General features: G+C 35.9%; 1 protein-coding gene across 1 annotated transcript in view; it reads left to right on the forward strand.

The window, feature by feature from the left end:
- PIBF1 (progesterone immunomodulatory binding factor 1) overlaps positions 1-23,156 on the forward strand; it is a 123,275-nt gene that overhangs the window by 92,793 nt on the left and 7,326 nt on the right. The window contains exon 15 of the mRNA XM_059820297.1: positions 7,733-7,817. Coding sequence (XP_059676280.1) covers positions 7,733-7,817 — 85 coding nt within the window. The remainder of the gene's footprint in view (positions 1-7,732; positions 7,818-23,156) is intronic.

Genomic DNA, 23,156 nt, shown 5'->3' on the forward strand with positions numbered 1-23,156 from the left:
TAAAGGGAATTTTTGGCATCTTAAAGTGCCTGAGGTTAAGGAAGAAAATGGATCTGCACCACAGTGCAAGCATTCATGGTAAACATACCAGCAGTGCTCTACTGTGGTGAGCTGGGGTGTGCTCACCACTAGTCCATGTTTCTGTAAATGAAAGTGTGGTTTGGCAAAAAAATATTTTTATCCTTAATGGTTTTGTAGCAAGAAAGTAACACTTACTTTGCACAGCAAACGTTTTGGTAAAAAGTTTTTTCCTGTAGTTTCCAATATTCCTTGTAAATTAAAAATAACTATTACTCCATTATCACAATTTTGCTTCAACTTTGTCATAGTTTCATAGGCCAGTGAAATTCTTGGAAGCAGCCTAATGTCTTAGGGCTTTTGGTACATATCAGTAGTCCCTAATTTTGCTATTCATTTAAAACAGATGTCCTAAATTGTTAGCTGATATTCCCTGGAGAACAGTAGAAATCATAATCTGGTATAAAATTGATAATGTTGGTCCTTTGCTTTTCCATAAGTGAGAGGAAGGGATTTCTAACCAGAGAACCATTACATTCCAGCAATCTTTTGTCATGAGGATAGCATTTTGGAATCTGCTGATGACAGTTTTAAATTAAAATATACTTTAAGTGATTTCAGATTACTTTGTGGACCAGCCTAGCTCCCAGATATTCCAGAACTGAATCAGAATGGGGTTTAAGTAAATTAATGATAATCCCTACCAAATATATACAAAGTGAAGCTCTGCTGGATCAAAAGATTTAGACCACTATTCCTATTCATCTTTCTTAGCTTACTAAACAGCATTTTGTTGGTTTGTGTGTGGAATATTGTTGAGAGGATGAGTTCAGAGAATTAGTGCTCCTCAAGGAGGGCCCTAAATTCTGCAGATAATGTTGGCACTATTAGAAAAGTAATAGTGAAAACACTAACATGGTTTTTGAAGCCTGGTTTCTCTGCATCTCAGAGCTAAGGGAAAAAGTTAATGTTTGTAAAGCCATTTCAAAATGAAATGGTTTTTTCAACCATTAGCTATAATTAATAGTTAATACTGCAGTTCTGCAGTAGCCTTTTTAAGTTGAGGTTTAATTTATGCTACAGTTACACAAAGTACATTATAATTTTTTAAAATTTTACATATGATACATGCATTAGTTTTATTTCTAGAAAGCAATTCCGCAAGTACCAACTAATGGAAAAATAATGTTTAAATTCTTGTTTTCAGACAGACCTTTAAAAATACTAGTGATTTTTTTAATACAAACTTTTTGTAAATCTCATATTTGAGTACCAGATTGTAGACAAATTAACATAATGTTGATATGCCTGCACCCTGACAATCAACACTGAATACTAAGTTTTATCCTCACAGCTACCCTATGCTTGATCATGCTTTTCCTTCCTTCATGTTTAGTGTGCAGAATCTATGGTGGAGGAGTGTTCTTTTTGTGTTGTGTTTTTATTTCATCTGCTCATCAAGAGAGATTGTTCTGCATTATGTAAATCATGGATTCCCTAAGTAGAGTAGTCACATCTGTGTTATCAGGGCCAGTGTTCTGTCACTTCTCACTTAACTTGAGTGTGGAGGGATCAGCAAGGACTAATTTGCAAGTGAATTTATTTTTTTAGACTTAATCCGTAATTGGCTTCTGTGCACAGTGATGAGGGCCAATCTTTTTAGAACGTACTCCTAGGGTGGTTGGGTTCCAGCAGGTTGCCCAGGATGATGAGTCAGTACTTTCTTGCAACCTTATGAATGTTTTGCAGCAACCTGCAGTGCTTTATATTTCCTTGTCTGTTGAGAAGGCTGTTGGTTGCTATTGGATGTGGGTTTGACTCTGTGATGAAATAGACAGTCTTGATGAAATCAGCAGAAGAGGAAGGCAACTATTAGGAAGGCTGTCTATGACAGCGATCTCCTTAGTTTGGGCTGTGGGTGTTCTTTTGCCATATTTTTACCGATTTTTCACAAAATGGCCTGAAGTGACTTATAATATGGTCCCTTGACAGGCAACAGATGTGTTCAGGATTCTCGACACTGCATCATTCTATGAAAGTGTCATTTCTGACATCAGTTACTTCCGTAAGAGGAGTGGGACAGATTCAGGCAGATCATTTCGAAATAATACTCTTGAAGTCCTGCAGATCCATCTAAGCTTCCTTCCAATGTGGTCATCAAAGTTCACTTTAACCAGAGCAGCTTACATGCCTTCATCCTTAAGCGTCATACCTCTAGAGCTAAGGCTGTCTTTCAGACCCTCCGTAACAAAACGTATTGCTCACTTGGAAGGCCTATTCAAATAGTACACAAGGTTGCTTGTGTCAATAGCTGTCAAACTGCATCATAGAATCATAGAATGGTTTGGGTTGGACCTTTAAAGATCATCTGTTCCAAAACATGATCCATCAATTCCAACTGCCCTGCCATTGGTAAGGACATCTTCTGCTAGATTAGGTTGCTCAAAGCCCCATCCAACCTCTCCTTGAAAGGAGAGGAATAGTCAAAATAGGTACCAGACTGAATCAAGGCCTTAAAGTAGTATATTCCACCAGAGCTGGAGCTACTTTGGTGGCTTGCCGAGAAGTGTGTTTGTTCTGGACACCTTTCACACAGCTCTGTGGATCTTTAGCCATATCTTCACTAAGAACTGCAAGAGCTATTGTGGTTGGGGTAAACGCTTAGCTGAGCAGCTGTCAGTGTTGGTTAGTTATTTGCATGAACAACTTAGGGACCCATCTCCAGGTTATTACAAATGTGTGACGTTACTGCGTAGATTAAAGTGTGAAGGCACAAGTGTATTACCACTCAAAGATAAAAGGAGAGGTTGTTTCGGGGTAATCGAAGGTCTGTCAGATGTTGCCCACATGTCTGTACACTATCACTCTCCTTCCCATCCCCTTAGAATTCTCTCAGGCAGGCCACAGGCTGTGCTGGCACTTGGCTGTGGAGAGAACTGAGGTGGCCCTGAGAGCAGAACACCTCGTGTGCTTGTGCACTGAACCATGCACCTGCAGATATGCTTCGGATACAAAACCTCTGGTCTTGAGTGACAGGGCATCTGCGGGGTGAATTTATAGATGGTCCGCATATCTCAAAATACTCTGTTAAGTGACCTATCATTTATGTTAGTCCACATAGCGCTCTCTTTAATAAAAGTACATAGCGATGGTTAATAAGAGCAGTGGTACGTATGAGGATGACTCCTTCCTACTGCAAAGAAATCTCTCTAGCATACAGTTCTTTAACCAGAAACGAAAACATCACATTTAGCACTCCTTTTGTAAAAAAGTGTCTTGTAACTATGTCATGCTGTGGGAAAACAAATCTCCGAATTTCATTCTTATGTGTGTAGTGAAGTAATTGTAGTTTTAGTACATAATTTTCTGCTAAAAGCATCTAGGTTTATAAATAACTGGAGACATTAAACAGGACTTTATTCATAAAGGGAGGGTATTTATTTTAAATGCAGTTACTCAAATTTCTCAGTACCAACAGCTGGTTTTAAAAATGGTTCACTTACCCAAAAGCACTCAAAAGCCTAACTGTACAGCAAATCTAGAAGCAGTACAAGAATTTTGCTCACTAAGAAGCCACGTACTGAAATGTTTCTTACCTAAACATTTTGGGTTCTTTAATTGCCATCCAAACATTATAATGCTCAGCATACAGTGTTAGCTGAGTATTTCCCATCACAGAATGAGCAATGAGCTTTTTATGAAAACATTACCATTCTGTGAAATAAGCATCATCTGTTCCAACACTACTGCAGTTTACCTGAGAAATACTCCAAACAAAATTTGTATAAATATATTTATTTTTTTCTACAAATGAACATTTTCTGACCTGTATTACAACTTTTAAAAAGATGTTTCGGTTTTGGGTTTTTTTAGGATTTGAAAAAGTAATTTATTTTTAATTCGGACACTACACAGGTGAGTTTTTAAGCCACCTGAAGCACTCTAATTAAAATATGAGAGATCAGAAATTTTTCATATATTCTCTTCTAAAGAACTTTTATTTGCAGAATTTTTTATACCTCCCTCTTTAACTACATGACTTAAAAAGAAAATTTGACTTAGACTTTAAAAATTAGCTGTCTGCTCTGAGCTATTCATCTGTAATTTGCAGAGAAGGGATAGCTGCACTATATGCTTATATTATATATTCAGTTTTATGTACAAAACCTTCACATACGCTATTTCTGTGTTTGATTTTTTGATCGTAATATTTGTATATGAACATAAAATGCAAAAAAAAACCTCAAGGTTGGACTTCAGTTTTCAACTTCATCATGCTGTAACATGACATTAACAGAAAGGCACAATCCTTATTTCTTACAGCATTTGCGGTACACAGTTCACTGAAAAAGAAACTACTTTTTTCAAACTGAATAGAAGTAATAGTAAAAACCAGTAATATATAAAACCATGTTTATTTAGTGTGTCCAGAATAAGCATATTATCCAGAACATCTAATAATAGAAGCTTATGAACAGGATAGTCGCTAGTATATTTAGACCAGAGAATTAAAAGATGGTTTAATTGCCCAAATTCAGAAGGCTTTAAAAGTCTGAGACTGGGAAACGTTATAGTCTCCTTTCTCCAGAAAAATCAAGTCACCTACAAATGTCTTATGGTATCCAAGCTACCTTGGCTTTAGATCCAGAGTAAAGTGAAAAAAAACCAAGCCAGTGGTTGCTATGAGCAATGTGTAATTATATGACAAGTGTATTCCATGGTAAGTCCTGCATTCCTGGTACCTGGATTCATACCTGGCTAGGTTTTGAAAGCACAATGGAATGAAACTGAATCTCCTCCAAGACGTTCTGGTTTCTTCTGGAAACCCAGGCACACAGAAAAAGCAGGATCCGCACTGCTTTTCAGTTAATTCTCCAAGCTAGACTTTTGGGACCACAGTCATATGGTGTACCACAAAGGGCACTTTCTCCACACTCAGGATGGAGCAGTCAGTGACCAGAACTGTGGAGCACAGCATGGTTTATGCTTGCCCTGCAGTGTAAAAACAGCCATTTGTGCTGTCAAATAACTCCAGGGATATTAGATCATTTAAAAACAGTCCATTTCTCCCAAGTGTTCACATGTTTTCACCCTAGAACAAGTCATTGGAAGACTTCTTTTAATGCTTAGGACTCTAGTACTTTAATACATATCTGTATCATGAAAACTTAAAAGTATGGTTTGTTAAAGATGGTCAAGAAGGTCCTGTCTTTTCAGATGAAAGTTATAACCCTGGAGTTCAGGTGTGAGAAGCTGGTTTGTCTAGTCTTACAGATTGTGGTTTCAGAATCATAGCAAGACAGTTAAGGCACTCTATCGCCAAATGGAGCGGTCTCATCCTTACCTTCAGCTGTGGGTTTCCACTGTACATGGTAAATCAAGTTGTTCTGGTGATCCACGTGAAAAATAACCTTTAAAAAGACTCCAGCTTCCATCCAGATCAGTGAAGTGAGGTCAGCTGAAGTGAACTGTAAAGCTGCTCTCTGATTTGTTACACTGCCAGTTAAAACTGGATTAGTTCAAACTACTGTTTGATGGAAGTGCAGGGTAGTTTAAAGGTAGAACCTCCTCGACTGCTGATATCCAAGATGCCCATTCAGAACATTTCCATAACAGGGGCTGAAATGGTCAGTCTTCCTCCCAAAATTGAATTTTTGAAGGAATTTCTGCTTTACTTGGTCATGACAGGTGTGAATTGATAAACATTGTATCTGGTAACACTGCTTTCTTGCGTTGTTAAATGTATATATGCCTCTTTTTCAGTGTTCTTTCAGAAATATATGAATTATTTCCTTCTGTCTGCAATGATGAAAAAGCATAACTGTTGCAAAACTACTATATCTGAAGTCTGCATGTGCTTTGGTAATTGTATATTCATACGTATGACAGAAAACACATGAAGTGGTACTGAATGACATAGCAGTCTAATTCCTATATTTGACCACAAACAAAGAAAATTAGAACCGCTCCACATAGATCAGTCATTTCATATTGTTTCAGAAGGTATAACTAGTATGACTAGAATAGGTTCTGTTCTGTAGATGAAACTGAACTTTGAACATGAACTTCTGGTGTAGTCATGAACACTGTTTATGCTTATTCGGTACACTATTTAAGGCACAAAGGAACTTTTATTATTGCTTCTCTAATAAGTTTGTGAGTCATTCTCTAAAAGGATTGGTTTATGCTGTTAGGAAGTACAGAAATCCAAGAAAGCCTGACATATCAGTAAGTTACAACACATGAACCCAGGAAAAAAAATAGTACAGCAATTTCATCATGATTAAATATGTCACAGAAAAAACTCTTGAAAATATTAAAATATCTTTGTAGTTTTTCATAGATGTTGCTACTTTCCTTTTAAATAACTCAGACAACTAAGCAATTTGGCCAAAGCATGCAATTTTTCTGAGAATTAATGAATGCCTAGAAGGAATTGACAGTCATAATTTACAGTACAGAGCTTGCAAGGAACTGCCAGAAAATCTCTGGGGCAAAGGATGATGTTGCTTATTTGAAACAAGCGGATGATACACAGCCAATTAAAGAAAAGGTTGATTTATTTTGTTGATCATTTCTGGATTACATACTGGGAATATTAAATAATTTGTGCTTGCAACATATGTAATTGCTCCGTTCCATTCATAAAATTTTAATACATTTGCTTTTGAATTTCTGACCTGTATTCAGTACTACGTATTTGCACTCCATGTGCAGAATTGCATTTTGCATAGTTGTTGATTTATGTTATAGTTCATATTGTACAATCTATTTAGTTAAGTCATGATAATGGCATATATAACATTGGTCTTCCAAGAAAATCTCTGTGGCTATTTAAACAGACTAGATTACATCGTGGCATTATGTATGCATTAGTCTGAAGTTTATTGTTGGAAACTGATGTTGGGGCTAAATATGAAAATACGTTTAATTATATTGAATTGCTGCCTAGAATCACAATGTGTATGCTAAACATTTCAAATGTTCATATTCTATAGCTAAGAAAACAAAGAACAATTAAAGTTAAACTTGATGTGCTATAAAAGCATGCCTTCATGCTGAAACAGTTTTCATACTTGGTTCACAAGACAAACTTGATCCCATGCATTCTCCTGAAATATAAAATAAAAAATGGCAAAACGAAATTCATAATTTCTGCAGAAACTACACAGCTAAAAGGGAGAGCTGGATGTTTTTCTTCCTTGTATTTGATATTTTCTAAATACGGTAGAATTTGTTGAATTCTAAATACAGTAGTATCGAAAGAGGTGATACTTAAAGAACAGTGTGTGCTGCTACTAGTGATGCATACAACAAAGAAATCCACATCTTTATATAGAAGTGTAGATATAAGGAGCCTTACTTTGCTTATAAAATGAGCTCATTTTGCCTAGAAGAAACCAAGATATAATAATAGAAGATTCTGATAATTCAAATTACCCTTCAGAGAATCAAAAAACCCCCATATTTTATTAAGATTTTGAGTAGTATTTCTGTTCGACTAAAATAAGATTTTATATGTAACAGTGCATTCAGACCCATTTATAAAAATCCCAATTCTTCAACATAGAGAAGGATCATTTGATACAATTACTTGAGCAGATTTTCATTGTTGCCAGTATTTAGCTTTAGAAAATGCATGTTTCAGCCAGAGTACAAGATTAAAAGAGATTATCTGTTGCTATTATTGCATTTCCTATCCTCTTTCTACCAGTCTTTTAAATAAAGAAAAGACAGCTTTGCTGCGTGTCAAGAATCAAATGGCAGCAGATTTGGAGAGACTTCTAAATCACCGTGAGGTAATCTTCCTGTTTTAGCATTACTACCATAAGCGCGTTCTTTGTCTCCTCAGGCTTAAACCGTGGGAAAAAATTGGTTTACTTTGATTTGATTTGTTAGGTTTTTTGTTTGTGTCGTTTTCAGAAACACAGGTGATCATGTCAGGCACCCAGGAGGCTTTCAGTTGTACTTTTAGTTGCTAAATTCTCTCTGTTGACTTAGTCTCACTGTTCTTTCTTTTATTATGCATACAACAGACAGGCCTTGCAAAGTGTTTAGCTATTGCAAGCATTTAACAAGTGTTTAGATAAAGGTGATGAAGTTTATACACATGTAATCTGCAATGTGTATCATGCAATGCCTGCATGTGACACAGTATGCCGCAGGATCTCTTCCTGCTCCACAGTTACTGAGACCAAAAACCTGGACAAAACATTACGCAATTAATTTCCAGTACACACATCTGAGTTTCTTTTCTACTCCAAAGTAGGATCTGGGGAGAGGAAACAGGACAGTAGACACCCGGGTTTCCTCCAGACAAGGGTCAGGATACTTCAGAAATACACTCTCAGAACTAAAAGTAGGCAAAATCTTGCCGTTTAGACATAAATGCACTATACGGGGGTTCCCAAAAGGCTTTTGTCAAGATTTCTCTCTAAACAATTTTAAGAGACTAACATGTCATGGAGTATGAGAGAAATTCTTTCTGCAGATTAAATGTCTGAAACAAAGGATGGAAATAAATGAAGTTTACCAAAGGAATGCCATACACAAATGATCTGAAAAAGGGTGAATAGTAATGTGGAAAGTTTGCTGAAGCTACACAATACTGAAGATATAAAACCAAAAACTGACCATGAGCAGTTGTTAAATGATCTTCTAGAGTTCCTGAATGATTTGGCAAGGATTTGCAGAGAAAATAAAACATTAATGAATCAAAAATTATGAATGTGAGGAAATACAGTATAAGTTACATATATGCAGTGATGGGACCTCAATAGCCTGTTACCTGTTCTGTCATAGAGTCATTATATCAATAGTTCTACCCTTTCAATTCTTGATCTGGGAAGAGAGAAGATGGGGATATTCCTTTCAAGGAATCTGCAACTCCCCTAAATTATCCTGAGATTGCATTATCACTCATTCTAATACCATTATTGCCATAGAAAACTGACTATCCATGCACCTCTTGAAGTCCTCTCCAGAATTGTTCTCCTCCATCTCCTTTTCCTTGCTATTCCCCCAAACTCCATTCTTAGATCAGTAAACCAAACCCCATGTCCTGAATTGGTCCAAACTAGTTTGTCTCTGCTGACCAGTTACAAAACCATTTTTTGTTAGAACCGAACCAAAACAATTTCACTGACAGCTGAGTCTAAGTGAGCCTCAACTTAAGTGAAAACTGAACTAATTCTGTTCCCTGAGTGCAGATCTCAAATGTGAAACAATCACCTTAAATAAAAGTAAAAAGAAAAAGAGTTCTTAAGTTGTTTACTTTCTGTGCTGAATTGCACTGTGTGTTCATCTGATGCGATTTTCTCCTAGGTTAGTTTTTGCATTTAACTCTCTGAATTGATTGTAGTGCTTGTGAAATTCCATGCATAGAGATTATACTAGTCTAATTACAGAAGAGAGTAATTGAACATGCTTCCCCACACTGCAGGTGTCGTTGACCTGGCAGGATCATCTGTAGGTGCATCTAAAGTAATCATACAATAGCTCTTATTCCACATTGTTTATTTAAATTTCAAATTCAACACTGAGACTAAGGCAAATGTTCGCTTTGGGTGATATTTGGGTTTGCTTTTTTCTTTTGTTTTTTGGTCATCTTTTGTTTGTGTGAAACCCACTGATCTCTATTAATGTAATAGAAAACATTTAAAGCATTTCTAAATAATGTGTATGCCTTATCATTATATTGATGCATCATCATATCATTATATTAATGATATGAAAAATACTCTGAGGAAACATGACTTAATTGTATAGACACATAGTGAGTTTTCTGAATTTCCAATGTGATAGGCTGTTGGCAGGCTAATTTCAAATTAATTTCTTTCAAAATTTCCTGTTCCTATTCCTTCTCTCCCAAGTAGTGCTGCTCCCAAATAGTTATGTTCTCAAGCAGTTATGCCTTGGGTGCCTAGTTTTAGTAGCGTCATATCAACCAATGTGCATTGCTGATTAAAATAAGTAGAAAGTGATAAATAAACATAAAATTTAAGAATGTTTTGAAGAAAACTATAACAGTTCTATCTAAAAACTATGCGACATTTGTTTACAACCAAACAACATTAGCCCCTATGACTACCCACATAAACTATTCCTGATATGCAGCAGTTTGCTTCTTTGTGTCATTTTACCACTTAAAATTTCCAAACTGTGGCCAACGATGCAAGCAAGGCTGAGTGAGGCAGGCTTTATAAAAAAGAAAGTAAATACTTGAGTCTGAAACAGACTTCATCTTGAATGTTCCTCATACCCTGGATGTTATGAAATTTAGAAAATACTTCCAAAATTATTACAGTTTTGTCAAATTTCTTTTTATATATGTTAAAAAGGCTGTATGAGTCATGTTTTTTTTACCTAACAGTAATAATGTTTTTTCAAGTCACCTATGCAGGAAAGGATATAAATACTGAAAAAGAAACATTAAAAGTTGCATGTTTGAGGGAAGAAAGTTATTAAATGCCAGTACGAGGCACAAAAAACCCGTAAGAAATATAAAAATAAGCTGAAGTTGTTTCAGGAAAATGTATGAAAATAACGAGTATGTGTGTATGTTTAACTTTTGTCATTTCTGTTTATTCCTAATGCAGCCTTCTATTTTTTACTTTTAATGCAGACCTCTTCCAGTAGTTTCAGAGTTTATGAATTTCTCTAAAAGCCAATTATCTCATGTATTGAAATCTTTCTACAGGATAGGACAACTTAGTCTACAGTGAATTAGTCTTCAACTAATTTTTTTTTTGCTATCTTAATAAAAAAGTTAAATATGCAGAACATCACAATTTCACAGTAAATATCCCTGCTAATAGAAAAAGACAATCCAAATTTTCTAATCTTGGGCTAATAAAGACTTGACTTCATTTAGACAAGGTATGTGTTTTTAAATAAAAGTAACATGCAATCTGTAAATACAGATATAAGCAATTTAAAAAAATATGAATTATGGTTTTATGTGTTCTGTACATGTTATCATGCAATATGATTACTATCAGTCTTGTTTAGTCATTGCACATACTAAACTGTCATGTCTCGTTAGGAATTACCTTGTTGCCCTCATGTTTGCAAGTAAAAACATTAGAATTCTTGAACAGATAAACCCAAGATATTCATAGTTAACATAAATTGAAGTTTAGGTATGTTAAAAGTACAAGCAAAATGCCAAAACAAAGTTAATGCTGTCTTAAAGTGACGTGTTTCAGTAAGTATACAGCTTTGACTTAAAGTATTCCAGCCTGTGTGGTCTCAGACTGTATTAACTCTTTTTAATGAAATGTCAGAGTTTGAGGTGTTGGGGGTTTTTATTTTTATCTGTTTGTGATATCAGCTGCATTCATAATGCTTGCTTTGGAGGTAATTACAGCATTTTATACGCTTTTTAGATGAAGAAATACATTGATGCTTAATCTTACTTCTCTTTTCATGCCTTTTAATTTTGGAAGAAAAAAGTTAAAGATTAAAGTCTGAATCTTGGAAGAATTCATATAGAACTCTTAAGTGAGCTCTTTTATTACAGAAAAAAAAGGACACTAGATGTTCATGTAATAAAATAGTTCATTATTTCAAATTAAGTACACTAAGCCAATTGATTATTATTATATTTTGCTGTGGGAAATTAAAGTGAAAATTGGTCATTTGACTATACATATTCTAAAAAGATTGGGTCCACCCATACAGGAAAAAAATTGAAGCTTTTTTTTTAGGCTATATTCTTGGCCCAAATTCGTAATTGTTTCTTGGCCTTCTATTTCCTTTTTTCTGAACTAATTACTAAATGAATGTGGAAAACTTTTTAGTCTAGTTTTTCATTTAGATTATTGAGAATCAGCTGGTATGGTAAAACTTCTTATCTTCATATGGGTAAATGCAAACTTCACTATTTGAGAGGGAGTTCAATGGCATTATTGTGAATGATCAGTATCCAGGATCATGCTGAGATTTTGTACTTGGAGATTCATAATAAAGCCTTCACAGTGCTACTGCCCTCTTTGAGCTATCAGAAGGAACTGAGGTACGCAGTATTGTGATGCCATTTGTAAACCCCTCAACGCATAATAGCAAGTACAGTTAGTACAGCCAAATTTTTCAGCTGATTTCAGACTGAGAAATTTTATATGTTTTGTCTAGATAACCAATAGGGTTTTTAATTGTTTTTCCAGATCCATCAGAAGAGCATAAAACATTGTTTGGAGGAACAATGGGGTCTCCTGTTAATACCTTCTAGTAAACAGTGTTCGTTTTTTAAAAACTGATACTTCAAATCCAGATTTTTTTTCCATTATTATTTGTAGTCTGTTCTCTTTTTAATCAGCTGGACTTTACACTTTTGACCCTCTATCTTTAACGGTGGATAACCAAACCACACACAAAAAAGACTTGTGGTCTTGATTCTTCCCACTCTAACTTCAGCACTTACCTTATACCGGCAGGTGTGGACCCTTGTTGCCCTAGTGTCTTTGTATAGTCAGGGGAGCACAAGTAAGAAGGATGTTCCATCAAAGCATAAATCAAGATGAAATTATATGTTATGCACGAGTTGACCCAATAGCTATAACAATGCCTTACCTTTTTGCTCCTGATTCTCCTTCTCTCTCCTCCTCTTGCACCAGCTCTGGCACATCTCTAATGCTGCACTGGGACCATTCAGATCACTAAACAGAAACCTAAACTGACCAGAAAAAGAAACCCACAAAAGTTAATTGCTGTCTGTTAGGTTAGCAGTTTGAATCACCTTTGGAAAGGGTCCAGCAAGGAAAAGAGCAAGTAAAAATATTTATAAATCAATATTACTTATTTGTGAAAAAGAGGGCATTTTGTGTCCAAAACTTCAGATTATAACACACTAAGCTTCTGTGCCATCCTTTATCTACATCCAAACTTTATCCTTTTGTACATATAATGGGAATCTATAACTTAAACACACTGAAGTGCAGTTCTCTGTTAAGTGCTAAAGTTAAGTGGGATGAATCCACTAAATCTTTTTCACTGAAGCTCTTGATCCGTGATTCCTTTTATCTGGGTTTTTTTTCCTTCTCTTCCAACAGTCAGCCTTTGACTAAAAGAAATATTTACCATGAGCTCTGTGGTCTTGGCACTTCCATTGCCTTTCATGCTTGATGCAGTTGTTAGTATTTTGGAACATCAGAAGTGCAATTTTAGACTTTATCCATTGGCTTGCAAACTTCAGATGAAAACTTGGATGAGCAATCTGTCAGCACTCAGATGTTTGGCAAGAAGTTTTAGTAATCATTTTCTGAGGTTACATTTAAGAGGTTATAAATTTGCTATGCTTTGATGTATGGCATTGTACTATTTCTTCAGATACTTAAGATGCAGACATATCATAGTAAAGAAAACCAATAATGTGCACAATTAAATCTATTTATTTTAGCTTTTCTGATTCAAAGTGCAGAGTGTAGAAACTGACTTCTAAAATCTTGAAAATTAACAAACTGTTGTTTATGTTTTTAATGTGGAGTTCATAATCCATTGGGTTTTGGGGAAAAAAAACAGAGTAAGTATAACAAATGGAGAAGTTCTTATTATGTTTTAAATAGAAATATTCTAGGAGGCATGAAAAGGAACAAAAATGAGACAGTGGTGTAAGAGACACCAATAGAAGGCTTTAAATAGGTATTCCTCTAAGTGCTAAGATCAGTTTCAGTATATATGAATACAAGGGAGTTAACTTAATTTACACTAGTTTTTTTTAAACTGTTTGAAATCACCTGTGTGCAATGCAGTCTGGCAGTACAGTAATTTTTAATCTATAAAAATAGAACTAATACTGTGAAACTATTTTAGTAAGAAATGAAAAGGTAAAATTTATGACATAAATGGTGCAAATGAAGGCTGTTTATAATACTTATTAATTTCCTATAATGCAATTGTTTATGCAGACATGATTAGTTATCAGCACATGAATATTATATACAGGTTTAAAAGATATGAAAACCTGCTGATATTTTATCTCCTTTACACATCTGTGCACTTGTGGTACACTAGCAGCTGTGCATACAAGTGATAGAATGTAAACTTGCTGAACTAGTCACCTGCCTTATTGACACATTCATGTGTTACTGTGCCAAAGCTCTTCAAGTGAAGTTAGCAACCAGAAACCAGGTTCCGGCTATCTGCTGTGGGACAAAGTAGAAAACATGTACTAGTAGTTTAAATAAACCTACTTGATATCAGTCAGTTAAATGGATACAGACACATGGGGTTTGATTGCTATTTGTTTACTTAAATCCAGTTAGCTTATGTCAGTAAACTGTTGTGTCACTCTAATTGAATTGAATGCTAAATCTGTCTAATGTGTACCTGACTTGGTATGAATCTTCAACTAGACTGGGTTAAAATTTATTTAGGTTAGCCATTGCAAGCTCCTATTCTTTTTAAAACATATTAAAGTATAAAAAACTCTTATTGAGCTGTTCTTGCAGAGAATAGTCTACCAGGTTAATAAGATGCTAATAGCCTAAGTGTTATGTTGAACTTATTTTTCAGTTGGCAGGTCAGAAGCTTTCCAAATCTGACGTATAACTCACCATTCATGAGTAAACCTAATGGTGGTTTTTTTTTGTACCATGTCTCTCATCTCCTCTTCCAGGTTTTCAGGTTTTCTTAACAATATGTCAAAATAATCCTGTTTAGTAACAATATTTCTCTGGCTTTCACCACAGTAACTGAACACCTCACAAATATTATCCTTGCAACTTAAAGCAGAAAAGTATCATTACCCCTGTTTTTTAGAAGCAACAACCACAATGAAAGAAATGGTGGTTTGCCCAAAACTCCCCAGAGTTTGTGGTAGATGTTTAGAGTTCATGTGTTCTAATACAGCATCTTAATCACAGCCGTTCTTCTTTCCTTACATGTTTCAGTTCAAAAGCCTGAAAAGAAAATCTCCTTAGTGTTTATTTTTCCTATCTAGACAGAAATTAACTCTTTTCTCTAAGTCATCTTCTTATATATGAACTGATTGCAATTTGGAAGTAGTTTCAAAAACAAATTACGTTTTCACTTTGTATCGTTCCTAGAATTTACATTCATTTTTTTAATCCACGTCTCCTGAAAGAAGACCCTTTCCAAAGTCCTGTGAGTCTCTTAAAAATGAAATCTAATGATTTTTTAATTTGAACTGTAGAATGGATATTTTATATTTTGTTTTCATAATCGATTTGCATGCACTGTATTTTACATGCACACTTTGGAATAATGGTTCTTAGTTTGGTTCTTTACTTTAGAAGTCATATCTGTGCTATTAAAGGCCAGGGACTTCTCCCTGTTCCTGGAACTAAGTGGCACTGCCAGACTGGTTCCATACTGTGTATGGCTATTGTCCTCCAGACCAGGCTAGCCATGTCTACAACAGTCTCCTCTAGGCCCATGTGGTGGTTCTGTTATCCTAACACTGAGCTGTTACTTCTGTTGGATTTTTTGTTTTAATTCAAAGTATCTGCAATCATGTAAGGGTTGAATATGACTTGCAGGCATGTGACATGCTTGAGTATGCAAAGCTAGCTGGGATAGTGTTGGGAAACCATGTAGAACCAAAGGAGACAAATCTGGTTCAACTTCACCCATCCTTCTTTTTGAGAACAGTCCAAGGAATGAACTGTTCCTAGAACCATATCTGGGTGAGAGCTAGTTGAAATCATCCAGAACAGAGCCAGGGAGCAAGGTAATGCTTATGCAGTATAGGTTGGCAGGGTTCAGTGCCCCAGCTCAGTCCTGGCACTGTTCTGCTTAGCAGCCCTGATACACCGAGATAGATTGGGTGATGCTATCATTAGTTACTTTTACAGAATTCTAGTCGTCTTTATTTTCAGTTCGTTCTTTAAAAAAAAGTTTTTAAAAAAGTTTTTTTCTTCTAGCTGAAAAAAAGAGGAAAAAAAATCACAGCAGGCTGGAGCTCTTACGTGAGTGAGATTAAAAATGTAGCTTGTTTTGTCCAAGCAAACAGAGGATCTGATGGGGTGCAAGAAAAGGCAATAAACATAAGGCAGCGTTGTGTAGGTAATAATTAAGAATAGAGAAAAAGACAGAACAAATGAGAGAGAAAGGTGAAGTTAAGAACAGAAAATAGTTATTTCATTATCTTCAAAATGTAGCAAATATGGCTTCTTTTTTTCTAATAAATGGTTGCCAAATGCATTTTCCAAGTGTGTGTAAAATTGGAGAGTCCACATGATCAAGCAGGAGGAACAGCTACTAATTAGTCCTATTAGGCATGCATAGTTTGTTAATGGCTCTAAGAGTTTTTCAGAGAGCTCCTATAAATGATCAGGCTGAAGTTCCTGAGGATTTATATAAATCTTGATGAATGTTGGGCATTAAACATGGCCACGGGAATTATCAGAAGCATTTGCAATTCCATGACATTGTTCCAAAATTTTAATGTTTCCAGAGTCTGAGAATCGAGTAGTCTGTATGCTTGCACATATTCAGCTCATGCCAGTATCCTGCACAAAACCCTGTTACTCCTCAATAGTTATCCCATTATCTAGCACACTTCTCCTCTTTTGAGGAGAAGCAAGGTCTCCTGAAGTATCTGTGCTTTACCTTACTTTGACCAGTTATTCCTCTATTCTCATGTTTATCTTTCTTAGTTTTGTATTCCCCTTGGGGAATGCCCCTCACTGCTAAATTCTCTAACAGTTTCATTTCACCTCAGCAATGACCTTGAGGATTCCAGATGAGTTTTCAGCATTTGATTATTAGTCATACTTTAAAGTATGGCTAATACTATCCTTAGCTGTAATTAAGTTATGCTGAAGAAGTAACCTAGGACAGAAAGCCAATGTATTGGATTTAGGAACCTGGAGAGTAGCTACAGCTGCCATCTGCAAAAAGCAGAGGTAGAGGGAAGTTCAGAGGCTCATAAAAAGCTTTGGAGTCAGAAGGGGGAGGGTAGTACGTGTTTAATCAGGGATGGAAGCTTACTGGATAAAAGGAGAAAACTGCTTTGTTGGGGGAGAGGGGAAGGAAGGGGTATCTGCAGGGGTTGGGAAGACACAACTGAAAAGAAGTGATTGGTAACAGGTGCCTTCAAACAATCTCTAGCTCTGCCTCTTTCCCCTCTTTTCTGTGTAAAAGATTGTACATGATAATGTCAAAATTATTTGTGTTTCTGAAGTGAATGACTTCCTGCTCATCTATGTGCTGCAACTTGTTTTATATATAAAAAATGCTGATGTACAATGCTTAGCTCTCTTCTTAAATGTTAAGCCACAGAGTAATTATCATTTTTCTTATGCTACGTTTATGTTCCAAGATTCTAGTTTCTATTAATGTTCTGCGTATTTTCTAAGTAGATTACAGGGACATTTCTGCATCACAAGTAAGCCCTGGAGCTATTCTCAGCTTAAAGCTTGGAGAAACAAAGTGACATTTACATTGCTAAACGAGTGTAGAGACGTTTCTGGCTCATTTTTTACAAGGAAAATCATGCTCCGAAGCAGTATTTCTCTTTTTTGTTATCTATTTTGTTGCTGTCAAGCTTTAATAAAACTTGAATTCCAAATAGTACTGAATTTAGTAAGAGGAAGGACTTAACAGCTGGGTACATTCATTCTTTTCTTGGATCTGTATGATTCAGAATGTCTTACTAGTTTTCATATATATTCTTTAAAGAATTATCTTTCTATTCACAGTGGCATACACTAAACAATTGTGTACTAAATGGTAATTTCTACTCAACAATTCTTTTTTTTTTTTTTTAGACTCTTAGAAACCATGATCATAACACAGGGTTTAGTAATGTCAGTTGATATAAGTCAAATATAAATACATTTTTTGGTCTCAAAAATAGAAAGTTTCATAGGCAAAATGTAAATTATTTATGGAATATGGGATGGAATTGGCATGTGTGTTTTTAAATTACATATTTTTGAGAGAGCCAGAATCAGTTAAAGTGATAAACATTTAAACAAGAAATTATTGGCCGTTGAACAATCTGAAATTGTTCAGATTTTCTGAACATTTAACCTATGTTTTGTTATATTCATTTTTCTGTATTGGCTATGAGTATTTCCATCACATTCTGCTGCTTATCCAGCTGTGTAAAATTTTTGCTTTCTTTCACTTTATGGTAGCATTTGAACACTACCAAGTGGAAAGTGAATTTAAATACTCTGTAAGAAGTACCAAAGACAGGGAGAATCAAACTAAAATGTTACCCTCTCAGAAAATACAGAAACTTCTACATAATAATTTATGCGAACAAGGCTGTTTTGACATATTAGCATTTTTAGCTTCTGTTTCATGTGAGTAGAACTTACTTAAGGAAGCATACTTTTTATTAAACTTGAATTTGAGTAAATGAATGTCACAATGGCTCAGATTAAAAAAATACTTGGGGATTTAGTCCTAGTTATAATTGCAAATATGTTGCTGATAAAAAGTGAAAAAAACTTTCAGAATTTGACGTGTAAGTTCTGAATTTTGAGACAAATTATTTCCTGTTTTTCTTAAGAAGTTAGAAAGATCTAACTGTTAAGAACAAATTTCAAGATACGTAAAAACCTCTGCCTATTTCAGCTGTATCTAAAAAGACAGAAGCTGTTCACTCCAATGACTGGGCCATTTTATTGTTGCCACAGTTCTAATGCATTCACCTTATAAAACTGGAAGTAGATTGTAGATCCATATAGTCACAGATCTGTTGGTTCATTTTAAGGTTTTATATGCACTGGGATATGGAGAACTCCTGAATTAAACATAGTGCAGAGAAGCTATCAACATCCTGCATATGGTCTGGCATCTTTCCACTACCCAGTTGTCAGGTTCATTTTTTTAATTAGGACATTTCATACTGTCTTCCAGTTTCCAGCTTTATAATGTGTATCCATGTGCCTAAGATGACCATATATGCAAATCTCACACCAGAATTCTTGGAGACTTCTGATATTTCCAGTATAGAATCACAGAATCACTACAGTTGGAAAAGACCTGTAAAATCATCAAGTCCAACCATCAACCCAACACCACCATGCCCACTAAACCATGTCCCACAATGCCATGTCCAGACATTCCTTGAACGCCTGCAGTGATGGTGACTCCACCACCTCCCTGGGCAGCCTGTGCCAGTGCTTCACCACTCTCTCAGTAAAGAAATTTTTCCTCATATCCAGCCTAAACCTCCCCTGGCACAATTTGAGGCCATTTCCTCTTGTCCTGTCACTCATCATTTGGCAGAAGAGACCAGCGCCCACCTCTCTGCAACCCCCTTTCAGGTAATTGTAGAGAGCAATAAGGTCTCCCCTCAGCCTCCTCTTCTCCAGGCTGAACAACCCCAGTTCCCTTAGCCACTCCTCATAAGACTTGTGCTCCAGACCCCTCACCAGCTTCATCGCCCTTCTCTGGACACGCTCCAGCACCTCAATGTCCTTCTTGTAGTGAGGGGCCCAAAACTGAATACAGTATTCAAGGTGCGGCCTCACCAGCACCGAGTAGAGGGGCACGATCACCTCCCTACTCCTGCTGGCCACACTGTTTCTGATACAGGCCTGCAACTGAGGATGCAACTACGTCTAATACACTCTGCCTTCCATGAGGGATTAAACCATGACTTGTGATGTTTTCTTAATTGCATAGGTGGTTGTTAAAATCTTCTTTGAGCTCCATTATGCATGTAGGTTCTACTGCTGATAGGCACAAGCCCAGAGCGTGCCACTGTTCAAGCTGAATTTGCACCATTTGTGCCACTGCATCCTATCCATCTGCAGTCATAAATAGTGGGATGGACTGACTTACTATTTGCTTCATTTTGCTGTCACATCAAAACGGAGCTTCTGTAGTGTCTTTCTACTGTTTCACACTTTGTCATCATTGATATTAATGCCCAGTGTTGTTAATTCTGTGCTAATAGTGTTGGTCTTTTTTCCACTTTCAGCCAAAAAAGGGAGACAAATAATTCATTCCAGGTTATAGGCTACAGCCCTTCTGCAGTGTGTCTGTAGCTGTTTGGCAGAAATAAAACCCGTGAAGAACAGTTCTAAAATAATTCTTTGTGTGAATTGTCAGTGCTTCTAAAGAGGAGACATTCTAGGTACTACTTTTGCTCAAGAGTCTCATTCCTTGATAATGACACGTATATGTCTCCTTTCTTTAACTGCACTCCAAAGTTAGAGTATCATACTCGGGCATTTTTTTTGAAGTGCTGTATGTAAGTCATTGCATATGTTGAAAGGTGGAACCAGGTTCTATTTCAGTCCTCTGGTCTGTTGTTCTCCAGAAATATATCAGTGACTTGATATTCTATGCCAACAATCTGTACAGAAGGCTCCGTTTCTTTACCTCCATTTTAAATGGTGAACTCCAATGATATTAAAGAGTATTACCAGTGTAAAGATGATCTGAGAATTCATTTGTCAAGTCAAGCAGCAAAGTAGCAGAGATGGATTTTGCCTAATTTTAATGTAGATGTCTACATTTGAAAGTCATCTAGGGATTTATAGTCAGAAAAGAAAAACAGGTACTGTTATGGTGTGATTTACCATATCCTCATCTAAAACCAGCAAAATTAATTATAATCTATTAATTTCTCACCAACGGCTATATAAAGGAATCAGACAAGCTAGTTTGCCTGGGTTTAATTATTATTACTGAAGATATCTAATGGTCAATGTGAGGAAGCCCAACCAAGTATCCAGTTGCATGTTCCAAAGCTGAACTGCAACCAGAATTCTCACAAAGATCTCTCTCCGTCTTAGTATCAGGTGTTAAATGATACAAGTTTCCTTACTTCCACAGAAAATCTCAGTAGGAATCTAAAAGGGATCCAAGTAAGAAAATGCATGGACTTTATAGAGGAAAATATCCTTAGTATTTTCTCTACCATCACTTTATATGCCCTGAACACCCTGAGACAGACAACTGTGAAGCCAGTTCCTTCTGAAACACCTTGCCCTACCCTTTTCCAGATTTAGATCACTTTCTTTCAAGAAGGAGTTATAGGAATTATAAATCGATTATTTATTTTTCTCTGAATGCTCCCAAGAACATTTGGATATTGAGCATGAACTTTTAATTCTTGAGAGACTGAGAAATCATTTCTGAAATGTGTTCTTTACAAAACACTGCCAAATGGATATAGCATTCTTAAATGCTGTTTTAGGTTTCTCAAATCAGTATTCTTTAACATACCCATAACCTCATTTTCTGAATGCTGTTTTTCCGTGTGCTGACTTCTTGTTTGAAGACTACAATAGCTGCCTAAATGGAAGGATATGTGCATGTGAAGACATATTGCGTTGACTGAGCATGAACATGTTTTTCACCCCAGTATGGCTGTCTTCCCTCACTTGCATGTTCTATTATAGTTATTGTTTTTATTGTTGTTGTTGTTTTAGAAGTTAGTATAGCCAGAATAGTCACCAGACTGTTAAACCTACTATTTGGCTCCCACATTGAGAAGAGTCCAGTCTCTGGTCTCAAGGTGTCGTGCACTAAGTCTCTTATGAAGCAGTTATTTGTCCTTTCCCCTCTATGCAAGGGGGGCTGTACGGTCAACTGTTCTTGGACCTAAAGACAGTGCTATAATCTCTCAAGTTTCTCCAGACTGGATACATATTTTTATTTTAAGTTAGAATTTAACCACATGGGGGCCATATGGCAGTTAAAGTCAGGAATACAAGCTTTCCAAAGGAGGTCCTGAACATATATGCTTTACTGTAACAGTACAGAAGACTTACAGATTGGGGATGGGGACACACATCTAAAATCATCATCTTGGTGCTTGACTCACAAATTCTGAGAGACCTTAAGTTTTGATCAGCATCTTTGAGGGAGGCAAACCTCTGTTTTTATCCCTCCTTCAGCTGATTTTTCTGGTTTTGTCAGTGAAATTGGTTTTCTTGTTTAAAGATCATAGCATTTAGCGCCTTTCCTGTGTTTCCATTCTTTCACTGGGAATTTATGCTGTTTTCTTCTCTGGGAACACTTGTCAGTCATCAAAATTCAGTGATTCTGCCAGAACCTGATACGTTTTCTAGGACAGAAATTTCTTGTTCAGCTTCTACAATACAAGTTCTCTGCTTCAAAAATGGAGTTCTAATCCAAGGTGAAGTTTGCAATCATAAATTCTATATGTAAAGCTAAAAGTAGAATACCATTTGTCATGGTAAAGGTTCAGTTAACTGTACATGCTATTGTTAGGGTCACTTTTGCTTTAGAGGATATTTATCGGAGTGCAGTAACCACAGGCTTTACTGAATGAGGAAGGAGCCAGGTGGACCTGACACCCATTGGCTTCTTCTGTGATGATTTTAGTGATATGAAAAAACATTAAATTTACCATCAGAATGAATTGTCTTCAGGCCAGAAAGGTAGACGTCTCTTCCTACTGAGCATTTCCAACTGCTCAGTTTGATCAACGTAAAGTTTCTGTTTAAGATTGTTGTGTGGAGATTATTTGAAGGTGCAAGACATCCCTGCCATAAGAACAAAAGAATTGACATTTATGTAATTGATTCCTGTAAGCCAGTTGCTTTTTCTTGAGACTGTTATTTTGCATCTGCTTCCAGAGCATGATATATAAATTTATATCATTTTAACTGCTTATATAAATATACATATTTTTGATAGACACACATATATAATGTTAAGTGCCTTTGCAAGCGTTTGAGTGCACAGAGAGCATTCTTTCTCACTTTGATTATAGTTACATGACAGAGACAGTAAGAAGAAAAATCTTTATGCTTGTTGACAATCCACTGAAAAGAAATGGAATTACTATCTTGATAAATATCTATTGCACTTAATGTAGGCAATTTTTTCATATACTTCATCAATTATTTACTTGATAAAACACCATTCCTTTTTATGCCTCAATCATTTTCCATATCAGGCAATTCTTTTTCATTTTGTTTTGATTATGTAAGTTATGATTTTGTTATAATATTTAATATTATACTAATTTTGAATTTTTGTAGTACTGAATTAGGAAAATGTAAGATGCTTTTCTGGTACATGTATGTTTGAGCATGTATCAAAGACAACAAAAACAATGTTCATAGAGATCCCTTTACAGTATCTATAACTCGAAATACATTTATATTTTATACTGCTGCATGCCTTATTTTTGTGTTTGCTTATCTCTATCTTCTAGTTACATTGCTAGCTGAAGGAAT

Source organism: Gavia stellata, chromosome 1 (genome assembly GCF_030936135.1).
Source record: "Gavia stellata isolate bGavSte3 chromosome 1, bGavSte3.hap2, whole genome shotgun sequence".
NCBI lineage: Eukaryota > Metazoa > Chordata > Aves > Gaviiformes > Gaviidae > Gavia > Gavia stellata.